This window comes from Mirounga leonina, unplaced genomic scaffold (genome assembly GCF_011800145.1).
Source record: "Mirounga leonina isolate KUSES-001 unplaced genomic scaffold, KU_Mleo_1.0 Mir_82, whole genome shotgun sequence".
Lineage (NCBI taxonomy): Eukaryota > Metazoa > Chordata > Mammalia > Carnivora > Phocidae > Mirounga > Mirounga leonina.
In genome coordinates, this window is record NW_023270825.1 from 30,179,578 (window position 1) to 30,192,693 (window position 13,116).

A 13,116-nucleotide genomic window follows, 5' to 3' on the forward strand; every position below is an offset into this window, starting at 1 on the left:
GGATTGTCACTTGAGATTTAGCAATTTGTGGGGCGCCTGGGTGGCTCAGTTGGTTAAGCGACTGCCTTCGGCTCAGGTCATGATCCTGGAGTCCCTGGATTGAGTCCCGCATCGGGCTCCCTGCTCGGCAGGGAGTCTGCTTCTCCCTCTGACCCTCCTCCCTCTCGTGCTCTCTGTCTCTCATTCTCTCTCTCTCAAATAAATAAATAAAATCTTTAAAAAAAAAAAAGAGAGATTTAGCAATTTGACTTTCAGCATCACTGTTGGGGCCCTCCTTGTCATACCAGTCATCAGTCAAGGATCTTCCTTGGGATATTTCCTTTGCTTCACTCCAGAATTAGCCAGACGTCTCAGGGGCATACTCAACCCGAAGGGTGTGCAGACTGTTAGCTGTCTTTGAATGCCATACTGGAATATGATCAATTTAGTCTACCTTTGCTATTGCTTTTTGATGCCTCATAGAGTGTTACGAGGTTTAGTGCTACACAATCTCATGGATACATGGCCACTGTCCCAAAATGAGAATACAAATCTAAGGAGAGGTTCTTGGAAGGATTCTGTTTCTTTCTTTTCTTTTCTCTTCTTTTCTTTCTTTTTTTAAAAGATTTTATTTGTCAGAGAGAAAGAGAACACACAGTGGGGAGTGTTAGGCAGAGGGAGAAGCAGGCTCCCCACTGAGCAAGGAGCCCAAAGCAGGGACTCTACCCCAGGAGTCTGGGAATGACCTGAGCCAAAGGCAGTCCCTTAAAAAGCTGAGCCACCCAGGCATCCCAAGGATTCTATTTCTTCTGTGTTAAGCTTATCTGTGCTCTATGTTTGGGATTCTAGGATTGAATTCTTAGTAATCAGATTTTTTTGAATTGCTGCCTTCAGAGGTACTAACCCAGGTCAAGTTTTGGTCTTTGCCATGAAGGGTGGTGTAGATTTTCTTACAACCCTTTAACTACAAAATATTTGGTACCGTATCTCTCCCTAGACCATCAGGGCCACTCTCAGAGGTTCCAGGGTAACTTTTCAATACCCCCTAAGGAATTCTGAGATAATTTCCTGTCCTGGTCTATATTATGAAGTAGCTGGCTTTTCCCCCACTAAATAAGAGAGAGAGAGAGAGAAAAAACCTCTCACATTTAATACTTGCTAGAACGCTTTTCTGGTAAGATACCATACAAAATATTATCATGTGTTTATCTTTTTATTCTGTGGATTTCCTGAACATTAGCATAAATGAAGTAGTTGGTCTACATTGTTCTAAGATCGAGAGAGATTTTAAGGAGTTTTCTTGTCACTTCTCCTAAATCCAATTCCATTTCACAATGCCCAGGAACTTGTGGGGCACAATATCAGGAGTAAGGCAGCTACCATGCCCAGTCCCAAGAGATGAACCAAATCATGTCATCCTACCCCCTCTCTGTCCAAAGGCTGTCCCTTCACCCAGATGGAACAGCCCCAACATTGTTGTAGAGATATGTGTGTAGAACAATACTGCAGCACAGAGCTTCTTCCCTCCCCTTTAAGCTTCTAAGAGACTCCTGAGGAGCCAGGAAAAAACTGGAAGATAGGGATGTTGCTAAACATCCTACAAGGCACCGGATAGCTCTCCATACATCCAGCAAAGAATTATCTGGCCCAAAATGTCAACAGTGCAAAGGCTGAGAAACCCTAGTGTACAGAATGTCTTGCAGAGACTTCATGTACAACATTGATATGGACATGTTAAAAAATAAATCATTATCCCTTTTTTCACCTACTCACTTGTTACTTATCATTCCTAATCTGATTAATGGCATCTAGTCTTATAAATCATTATCTTGGAAATCATTTTTCTCTTCTCTCTCTCTCCCTCATCATGCTCATCTGTTAGTCACTAATTCCCTTCCCACTCTATCTCCTAAATATCTGTAATCCTTTCTCTTCCCTCAGCTACCACTGCCTTTGTGTGAGTATAGACATCATTTAGTTTGCAACTATCTCCTAAATGGACTCTCTGCTTTGAGTCTTATAAATGCCTCCAACTCATACTCCTTGAGTATTCTAAAATGGAAACCCATTTGCATTTCTCCCACTGTCTACAAGATAAAGGCTGAGCTCTCAGGTCTGGCTTACCATGATTATCATGTGTTTTATTATCTGCAGATCCATGTTCTGGTGTTCTTTTTCCCAATCTCCTCTCCTAATAAAAATTGAAGAAAACAAAACCAACAAAACAAAAAGCTTAATGTCTCACACTTCTGTTTGTTGGACATGATGTCCCCCTTTTTTGGAATGCCCTCTCCACCAAGCCCCCCACCAGTCCCTCTTGAAAATTGCCTTCTGGAAAAAAGATCAGTCCTTTTAAAACTCGGCTCTGTGCATGTGCATACTTCTGTTGGGACACATACCACCTCAGGTATAAAATCCCAGTTAAAAATTGAAATGTGGGGCGCCTGGGTGGCTCAGTCGTTAAGTGTCTGCCTTCAGCTCAGGTCATGATCCCGGGGTCCTGGCATCTAGCCCCCCATCGGGCACCCTGCTCAGCGGGAGGCCTGCTTCTCCCTCTCCCACTCACCCTGCTTGTGTTCCCTTTCTTGCTGTGTCTCTATCAAATAAATAAAATCTTTAAAAAATTTGAAATGTGACAAAGCAACACAGTATATTTTTATTCCACTTAGATTTTTAAAACTTGAATTCCCAGTAGATGAGGTGAAAAATCACAGTAAATTCATGGACCTCCCCCTTTGCTCCTGGGTTGTGGTTAAATTCTGGGGGAACCCTCATAATATCTAAGTTTTGTAGAAGATGTAGGCACCCTCACCTCATCCTTGTACACAGGGCTCCTTCAGATTTGGAGGTTCTCTTCTCGGTATCAGTATCTTGCTTGGTAGATACCCTCATCATTTTGCTTTTATGGGGCCACACTGGAGCTTGAGAATCTTTCTGAGGCTTTCTATGGCTTCCCCATACCACAGAATTACTCCCTCTGCGGGCTTGCTTCCTACCCCACATTACCTGGAATGCAGACACTAAATCTTTAATCAGGGACCCAGAGGTATTCCCTTTCTTTTAATCTTATTAATATCTTACTTCAGAAACATTTCCTGTCTTGTGAAATTTTTGTCTCAGAGGCATCTAACACTTTCTTTAATGGGTTTAGACTTTTAATGGGTTTAGTCACTTAAAAGCTAATGGCTCTCAAATTGTTTCTGCTTAGTTCTGTAGCGTCCCATACTTGAGGCAGGATGAAAAACAGAACAGAGTAGCTCCTAAATCTAACAGCCCTTTGGATACACCTGAGGGAGCTTTTAAAATTGAAGATGCTCCCCCGCAACTCTGCGTAATCAGAATGTTTTTTTTTTAACGATCGCAAAAGATCAAGGTCCAATTTTCGAATCTCTCAGTGATGGGAGGGGGGTAGGACTCCGCTCAGTCTCTTTTTCCTCAAAGTCTCCAAATGTTCTTTTACCCGTAGTGCTTACTCCCTGCCTCTTTCCCTCCACCGCCCTGCCCAGCTCCCTCCTTCCCGCCCTGCCCCCTCCCACCTCGCAGCCTCTACCTTCACCTCTTTGCTTCCCGTTCACCTTCCAGCCCCGCCCCGCCCCTCTCTTTCCCAGCCCCGCCTCCCAGCCCCGCCCCGCTTCTCTCCGCTCCCTCCTCCACCCGGCCCCGCCCCCTCCTCCACGCCCCGCTCCTCCCCACCTCCTCTTCTCAGGCCTCTCCCCAGGCGGCGCAGTCTCCTCCCCTCCTTACGTTCCTGACCGGCCCTGCCGTCCGCAGCGGGCCACTTCCGTCGTAGGAGTTGTTACGTTTACGGCACGCCGGAAGGAGAACCTGTGAGCGCTTTTGGAATTATGGCGGCGGTTGATATCCGAGGTAATTTGCGCTATTACCCTTTGTTTCCTGATTGGCTGGGGCCTGGTTTGGGGTTTATAGCTCGCGGAGGCAAGATTCAGGTTCTTTTGTGATGACTCCCAAGCGTTTATGAATGGTTTCTGTGGACACCCCAAGGCTCCCTAATCTGGCGAAAAATCGTTTTCCCCGGCTCCTTAGGGGTCTCTTAAAAGCTTCAAAACGAAGAGTTTGGAAGAAGCTCTGGGCTTCGAGCCCTCAGACCTGCAGTATTGTTGCAGACACACGCATCTCTACGGCAAGACTGGGGCTGTTCTATCCGGGTGAAGGGACGACCTTTGGGCAGAGAGGGGGTGGGATGACGTGATTTGGTTCTTCTCATGGGACTGCGCGTGGGAGCTGCCTTATTCCTGACCCTGCGCCCCGCGCGTCCTTGGGCATGAATCCCTAAGATTTTCTTCTGTAAGTTTTATTTTTGAGTCTGATACCTTCCATCGAACACCCAACAATTACTGAGGGCAGGGATCGGTCCTTTTTCACAGCTGAATTGTAAAGGTACTCAGGTATTTGTTGAATCAGTGGCACAATTTTTAGCTACTTGATCTCAGTACCAGTTAGGCCATACATTCTCTTTTCAGCACACGTACACACATCTTTTTCAGTGAAATTGAAAAAAAAAAAAAAGCCTAGGAATTGTGCTCTGGGATGCCAAAGGGTGAACGAAGGGCGGTTAAAATACAGCTTGAAGCGTGAGAACTTAGTTCCAAACTGTCCAGGTTCCTCCAGGTTGGAAGTAACCATTTATGAGAGTGAGAAAAATTTATGAGACTGAGAGAACGCCCATGAATATATTTTTTTACTGTTGTGGTGATGGCTCCCACAAAACTTGCACTTGTACAAAACTCTCAACCGGTATGTATTTCCATTTGAAACTTTGTATACTTTTCCTTAAAGGAAGTGTGAATTTTTGTACCTAGATGCAAGACCTCTCACCCCCAGCAGTTTAAAGAAAAAGGGCTTTCCTCAAAAGATGTCTAACTATAATAGTTCCTAATCGTTTTTACCTAGGGTTATTTTTGTTTGTTTATACCTCATTATTAAAGGGAAGGGTTTTGAGATGCCCCCCCCCTTTTTTTTAAGATTTTATTTATCTGAGAGAGAGATTGAGAGAATGAGTGGAAGGAGGGGCAGAGGGAGAAACAGACGCCCCGCTGAGCAGGGAGCTCGATGAGGGGCTCTATCCCAGGATTCTGGGATCATGACCTGAGCTGAAGGCAGACTCTGAACGACTGAGCCACCCAGGCGCCCCTGAGATGCCTTTTTCTGTATTAACTAAATTGGAGTCTTGCGCACTTAATAGAAACATGTTCTCATTTATATTTACTCAGAATGTCCAGTGATCTTCAGCATTTTTGTACAGTGTTTTTATATGTTTGTTTTTCAGTGTGAGAGTTTCAAGTGCCTAATTTCATTACTTGCTGGTAGAAAGCTGTACTTAGGCTATGTCAACATGTTCCCTTGCTCCTGAATAAAAAAATATTTAGTCCATCTGAGTGTTTTCAGATATTTACCTTTTACAATGTTTTACTTAGATTTGTTACAGTCATTGCAAAGGCTTTAAGGTGGGGCTGTGTCTGGTGCGTTAGAAGAAAAGGTCAGTGTGGCTGAAGCAGAGTGAGAGAGGAGTTGGGAAGGAGATGAGGTCAGAGAGATAATTGGTGACTTGATCATATAGGAATTGCAAAGCCATGGTGTAAGGTCTTTGGCTTTTCCACTGAGTAAAATGGAGAGCCACTGGAGGGTTTTGACCAAAAGGGATGAACATAATCTGACTTACTGTTTTTAAGGATCACTTGGCTGCTAAGAACAGTGTCGGAGGGTAAGGGTGGGATTAGGGAGACCAGTTAGAGGTCATTCCTGTAATGCAAGGAAATTTGGAGGTAGCTGGGACTAGGGTGGTAACGGTGGAGGTGGTAAGAAGTGGTTGGATTCTGCTTGACTTAGTAGTATATTTTCTTAATGGGGCCGTGATCAGGTAGTCCCCAAATGGGACAGATAATAATTTATTTCTCAGCCATATACCACCCTCGTAATCTCAGTTAACCATTTGGTAACTGAACGTCCTTGGATTCTGGAGTATGTGTAAATCTGTGTCTGGTAGAGTAACTTGTCCTTGGCCCTCAATCATAAATTAATATACATTTGGTGACTATTTTAAATCTGGTCCTGTGCAAGTTCCTATTGAGTAAGACACAGCCCCAGTTGTCTAAAAAGTCAAATTTAATGGGAACACATTTGTATTTCTGGGTTAAAATATGATGAGTATTAATAAAAGTATAAAAAATGCTGTGAGACCATAGAGAAAGAAGCCATTATTTCTGTCTTGCAAAGTAGAGAAAGACTTTGTAGAGATACTGACATTTTTTTTTTTTAAAGATTTATTTATTTATTTATTTGACAGAGAGAGACACAGTGAGAGAGGGAACACAAGCAGAGGAAGTGAGAGAGGGAGAAGCAGGCTTCCCGCGGAGCAGGGAGCCCGATGTGGGGCTCGATCCCAGGACTCCGGGATCACGACCTGAGCCGAAGGCAGACGCTTAACGACTGAGCCACCCAGGCGCCCCGAGATACTGACATTTGAAAGGAGTTCAACTTAGCATGACTAAATTATCTGCTAAACTCACACCTTTTTGAGAATGAAAGAGATCTCTATTTTTTTAAAAAGGCATAAACTGGAGGTGGGGGGAGAAGAAACTAGAACAGCCTTGATTAAGCCAGAAATAAAGTTGGTCATTGTAATTTTAAAATAAATTGATTACTGGCACTGCCACCAACATCTTCATCATTAACATTTCCTGGGTTATTCCAATGTGCTAAAAGCATTTCACGTATACAGTCTAGCACATAGATACTATATAGTAGCTATATAGTACCAACCTTCTTGAGGTATTGTGTGGTAAAGTGGTTAAAATAGTGCCTGGCACGGTGTTCAGAAGTGGTGAATAATATTTTTTGTGTTTGTATTAGTCTCAGGCCATACTTGCTTGATTTTTCATCTTTGATTAGTTTAGAAAATGGGGAAAATATGACATGACTACTGATCAGAATACAGTTTGGTGAAGAAAATTATAGGGAAATTGCGCCAAACAGTCACTTGGAGCAGAAGACATTTACGATTCCTTCTAAATTCCGAAGAGTCTGATTCCATATTTAAACTCAGTATATCCAGAGACACCTGGGTGGCTCAGTTGGTTAAGCGTCTGCCTTTGGTTCAGGTCATGATCCCAGGTGGGATCGAGTCCTGCATCCGGCTCCCTGCTCAGCGGGAAGCCTGCTTCTCCCTCTGCCTGCTGCTCCCTGCCCCCACCCCCCGCCGGCTTGTATTCTCTCTTGCTCTCTGGCAAATAAATAAATTTCTAAAAATCGTTAAAAAAAAAAAAAATAAACTCAATATATCCAAGCCAAAATCATTATCATTTCTTTACTAAATGAGTTATTGGTTCCTAAGTACTCTGACTTTATAATTGATCATTCAGGAAATTATCTGTTTTCTCCCTAAAAATGTCAATTTCGTCCTTATCTTCCTGTGCATTGCCATTGCCTTCCACCAGGTCCTCATTACCTCATGCCCATAACTGTTGACTCTCCATAATTGTTGGTAGGTAGAATCTATAATTACATATTTATTTGTTTCTGCAGCTTATTCTTCTACCTATGCTGAAATGATCTGTAATATTGTAACAGTTTATTATCAGTAATTTATGACACCATATAGACATAGTTACCATTATGTAAGAAACAAACCTATAATTGTCAAATGCTTTTATTCATTTATTTGACAGAGAGAGCGAGCACAAGCAGGGGGAGTGGCAGAGGACAGAGGGAGAAGCAGGCTCCTTGTGGAGCAGGGAGCCCTATGCGGGACTCGATCCCAGGACCCCAGGATCATGACCTGAGCCGAAGGCAGACGCTTAACCGAGTGAAACACGCAGGCACCCCACAAATGCTTTTATATAATTATTCCTAAGGAAATTTAAAAAATGTGTAGGAAAGTTGCTTTGAAGAAAACTACTTTAATAACTGGACTCTAGTGTTTAAAGCTGAGAGTAATGATTATCCTTAGTTGCTTTTCATTAAAAAAAATTTGTCTTTTTCTGAAAACATAATTTCCTGGCATGTTAGATATTTGGTTATGGCATGATGTATTTATGATGAACCATCTTAATGGTCTGTATTCATTATTTGATCATTCACATACGTCATCTGTTTTTTTTCCTTTATTTTACAACATACACAGCACATTTTACCTTTATAAAATTACTTTTTCTCATTTGATTAATTTCCGTTAAAACTGCTTGTTGCCTTGGAGTAGGTCTGACTTCTTCAAAGGTGCCAGAAGCAATTACAGTTTAGGAGAGGTTGAAATTTTCAGTTCTTCCTTTTTCAACTAGTATTAATAGGCATTTTGATATTCATAACTTACAGTTAATGGGATTTAGTACTGTCAGTGTTATGGAACATTACTGCTGTCAGTAGCCAACAAAAGCTCATTAATAAAGCTATCTAGTTCTATTTACCATGTCTTTTTTTTTCTTTTTGCATTTTGAAATATTAAAGAGTTAATTCTATTCCAAAATGTGAGATTGTGTGGCTGTAATTAAGGGCATTCTACTTCTCACCTGCTTCATAACTTTTGCATCATTATCTCCTCTATATAATAGCTTCCTAACTTATTTCTGTCCGTAATTGGGAGGTCTCAAACTGGCGGATGTGAATGTGTTTTCTTTGGGATGCATTTCCCACCTCCTCCTCACCCTGTGAAAAATCATTCCTGATCCCTCAGGTAAGGTATTCTCCTTCCACTGTGCTCTGGTAACACATTTATTCATACCTTTGTTATAACACTTATCATGTCATCTTGTCATTGCTTTCTTGCACACTTACCTCTTCTGTGAGAGTATAGGTTAGGATCCATGCAATTCTTATATTTGTAGTGCCTCCTGCATTAGATGCAAAATAAATGTTGGATTGGCTTTTTTTCTTTTTTCTCATCCTTTATCATTTTGTTTCTTTCCTGTAGATAATCTGCTGGGAATCTCTTGGGTTGACAGTTCCTGGATCCCCATTTTGAACAGTGGAAGTGTCCTGGATTACTTTTCAGAAAGAAGTAATCCTTTTTACGATAGAACATGTAATAATGAGGTGGTCAAAATGCAGAGACTAACATTAGAACACTTAAAGTAAGTTATTGTAAGAAGGCCACATCTTCGCCAATTAGAGATTTTGAAATGAATGATTCTCTCAAGCTATGGATAGTGAAGTACAGAGTAGAAGTTTTGGAAGAACTCGAGTTTTTTTGGGGTGGCGGGGAGTTGTACAAATTTGACATGCAAAGGAATTACCAGTAGTCACTTAAAACCTAGGAAGGCTTTTCCGTATAATTTCGTATATTACTATCCAGTTAAAATATAGCTGTGAGGCTTAGATGCAGATCCAATTAGTGATCTTAGCAATGCAATTGTTCTCCACTAAGTGACCATACTTAATTGTCTCTTTAACATTAAATTTAATACCTTAAACCGTAGTCTGGTTTATAGGAGATTTTTCTTCGTATGACAAAATTTTAGCTTGACAATTGCAAAGTAAGGTTCTTCAGACTTCGGATGCTAAATAATTAAGAACTTATTGCTATTACAAAAGTTTCTGAAACAGTTGTGTAATACGGTTTTTCATTTGTCAGCTAAACATCAGAGAGGGGTTCTTGAAATTAAATTTCTGAGGTATTTTAAATAGCTTTAGGAGGCAAATATTTACAACTATTAAGACAACTTATTGTTATTTTAAACAATCTGTCAGGTCAAAATTTGTCAGAGGCAAGGATAAGGTTTTGGACATTTTCTTGTTGAGTAGAATATATAGTTAAAATACATGGTCAAGACGTGGATGGTCTTCATGTACTATATATTTCTAGATTTTACATATATTTATACATCTCAGGAAGTATTACAGTATTTTGGTTGTCTTTTTTGAAATGTACACTCTTCAGTGTACTTTCATGACAAAATACTCAGATTTAAGTTTATTGTGGATTTTTTTTTTTTTTAAAGATTTTATTTATTTATTCATGAGAGACAGAGAGAGAGAGAGGCAGAGGGAGAAGCAGGCTCCCAAGGAGCAGGGAGCCCGATGCGGGACTCGATCCCAGGACCCTGGGATCATGACCTGAGCCGAAGGCAGACGCTTAACCATCTGAGCCACCCAGGCGCCCTATTGTGGATTTTTGTAGAGTTGTTTAAAAATCAAATCTTACTTTATATTCTACCTACCTGGGAAAATAGCCAGTTTTATTGGACAGCCAGTTTTTAATATCAAACATAAGCAGTTTTAATTTGATTTACAGAGTTGCTCTACTTTTATATAATAATCTGACTGTTCTACACAATTGTTTGTAGGGCATTCATAGATCTCTGGATGTCTGTGTTCTGTTTGCAGTCAAATGGTTGGAGTGGAATACATCCTTTTACATGCTCAAGAGCCCATTCTTTTTATCATTCGGAAGCAACAGCGGCAGTCCCCTACCCAAGGTAAAAATGTAGACTTCAGGCATAATTTTCTTCTTAAAATACTATGATTTGCTTAACTTTCTGAGCTCCATGTTCTTACTTTTTTGGATTGGGTTCTGTTTTTGGGATTCCCCAAGACCACATACATGTTCAGTGCTTTGCTAAGAGGACTCAGCAGACTCAGCATATGGGTATGTTAGTTATACCTAAGATTTGTTATGGCAGCACAGTAAGGATCCACAGACAGATCAGTAAGGGAAAAAGCCATGTCAAGTGGGATCTGTAAGAATCCATGTGTAAGCTTCCTTTGCTTTCCCTTCTACAAGGGGCTGCACCAAGTACATCCTTCCTCCAGCAGCGCCCCCCCACACTACATATGTAGTATGTCTGCTTAGGGAAGTCCTTTTGATACTCAGAGTCCAGAATTTTTTTCTGTGGACATCCTCTGCCTGCCAAAATTCCAAACTCTCAGAAGGAAATGAGGTTTCCACTATAACAGTATTATTTTTAGAAATGTCTAGGCACACTAGTTCAGCAGGGATAAATTTACCACTTAGGAAATATTTCAAAAGCCAAGTTCCACTGGTCACATGCTTAGACACCAGAAGTCTTCCAGCATGCTCAAGGACAACTCTCCAGGCACTAACAAAGTACCTCACTACATTGAAGCCACCTCCTCTGTGAGGATAGTTGTTGGGAACCTCAAGCATCCTAAGTAACAACTCCTCTCAGTCCACTGAGTCTAATTATTTTAAAAACATACATGGTAGATGCAGTTGCACCAAATTCATAGAGGATCAATTGAAAATCCTCATTGACACATTCACCCAAAATACTTATCTGGCTTATATTACCAAACATAAACTTGCTTTAGAAATCACACTGAAGAGTATAGAATTCAGATTTGACTTTGAATCAGAGAGCTAGTGACTATTCCAGAGATGACCAGCTACATCTTCTCATTAGATAACCTCATCAAGACATTTAGGAAAAACCTTCACCCTGATAATGATTTCAGACAATGACTTGCTAAAGAAGTTGTGGTTCCAGAGTTAAGAATCCACATTTAATTTCAAAATCTAATGATCTAGAGTCCCTGCCCAGTGGAAAAAAAGAAACTTAGAACAAAGGCAAGACCAGGAACAAGATTTCCATGATTAGAGGGTTCAAGGTATGGAAGTGACATAAGGTGGTACCAGCTTCACTAGCAGCTGTTTTATTCCTTAGGACCCAGGAATGGGACACACTGGCAAGTTCAGTGCATCTGGTATCTTCACCCTAGGCCCTAAATCTCTCGCTCTGAGGTCTTACTCCCCAAAGTGTAGGTGACTAATAGCAGCACTGGATCACTTGGGAACTTGTTAGAAATGCACTGTCCCTATTGAGTAAGAATCTGACTTTAACAAGATATTTAGGTGGTTCAGATGCACATTCCAATTTGAGAAGCATTGCTCCAGTTGGCAAGCTGTTTCTGTGATGGTTCAGAGAGTAAATATTTTAGGCTTTCTGGGCCTCAGGGTGTCTGTAACAGCTACTCAGATAGTGTCATAGCAGCCTTAGATAATAATGTAAATAAATGAGTATGGTTGTTTTCCAGTATAAATTTATTTACAAAAATAGGAATTGCCAAATCCTATCTTAAGCTTTAATATGAGAAAATATCAAATTTTAGTTGTTCTTTTTATGAAAGTCTATTTAGCAGTTTGTGTGCATAGCTATATTCATGAGTGTTTTTATTTTCACTACTTTAGTTATCCCACTGGCTGATTACTATATCATTGCTGGAGTGATCTATCAAGCGCCAGACTTGGGGTCAGTTATAAACTCTAGGGTGGTAAGTATTTCACATTCTTGAAACACTAAAGAAAACTTTTAATCGAGCTACCTTGTTTCCAAGAATCAAACAGAAGTTTCTCTCCCTTGTGTATGTTGGCACGAAGTGTTGACTACTAGAATGTATTAAACATGGCTTTCTATGGGCCAAGTTCATGTTAAAAGTATATATCACAGCCCCAGCTCTATAGTGATTGAAGTTCTGAAAAAAACAAAACAGAAAATTACTTTCTTTGCATATGTAATATTGTGGGTATTTACTTTGGAGATTTTAGTTGATCTAATGAGAAATTCAGAATTTGTTTTCTTTTTACAAGCTTACTGCAGTGCATGGCATTCAATCAGCTTTTGATGAAGCTCTGTCATACTGTAGATATCATCCTTCCAAAGGGTATTGGTGGCACTTCAAAGATCATGAAGAGCAAGGTGGGTAGAACACTTTTTGGTATTCTGAGAATAAAGCTGTTTTCTATAAGAAAACAGCTATTGATTTCAAGGTGTGTTTTAGATAGAAAGACTTCATAGGATGATGACATTTTCATAGCTGCAATTCATGTAACTAGATGTGGTAATACAAGCTTTCCCATAGGAACAGATAGAAATTTTAATCTGTAGGTAACTGGTAATCTTTGGTAAGTTGATTCAAGGTTTTAAAATACTTGGAACATATAGAGGGTATCAGTGATGAGGAGTGGGTCATGATGATGTATCCTGCTTACCTAACTATTGAGTCATCTTGAAATCTGGAACCTGAATCTCCCATGTTCAGAGTAGGGGAGATGCTTTTATAGCCCTGTCTCCAGATGACCAGTCTGTTTTCTGATCTTTCCATGTTATTATGCGAGACCCCTTAGTTTCCATAGCTGCTAGTCTCCTAATGGTTCTGCACCATATTTTA

General features: G+C 40.6%; 1 protein-coding gene across 1 annotated transcript in view; it reads left to right on the top strand.

The window, feature by feature from the left end:
- Nucleotides 1-3,676: 3,676 nt before the first annotated feature.
- MED6 (mediator complex subunit 6) overlaps nucleotides 3,677-13,116 on the top strand; it is a 20,870-nt gene continuing 11,430 nt past the window's right edge. Inside the window, exons 1-5 of the mRNA XM_034992279.1 lie at nucleotides 3,677-3,846; nucleotides 8,903-9,062; nucleotides 10,315-10,406; nucleotides 12,137-12,219; nucleotides 12,536-12,644. Coding sequence (XP_034848170.1) covers nucleotides 3,825-3,846; nucleotides 8,903-9,062; nucleotides 10,315-10,406; nucleotides 12,137-12,219; nucleotides 12,536-12,644 — 466 coding nt within the window. The 5' untranslated portion in view covers nucleotides 3,677-3,824. The remainder of the gene's footprint in view (nucleotides 3,847-8,902; nucleotides 9,063-10,314; nucleotides 10,407-12,136; nucleotides 12,220-12,535; nucleotides 12,645-13,116) is intronic.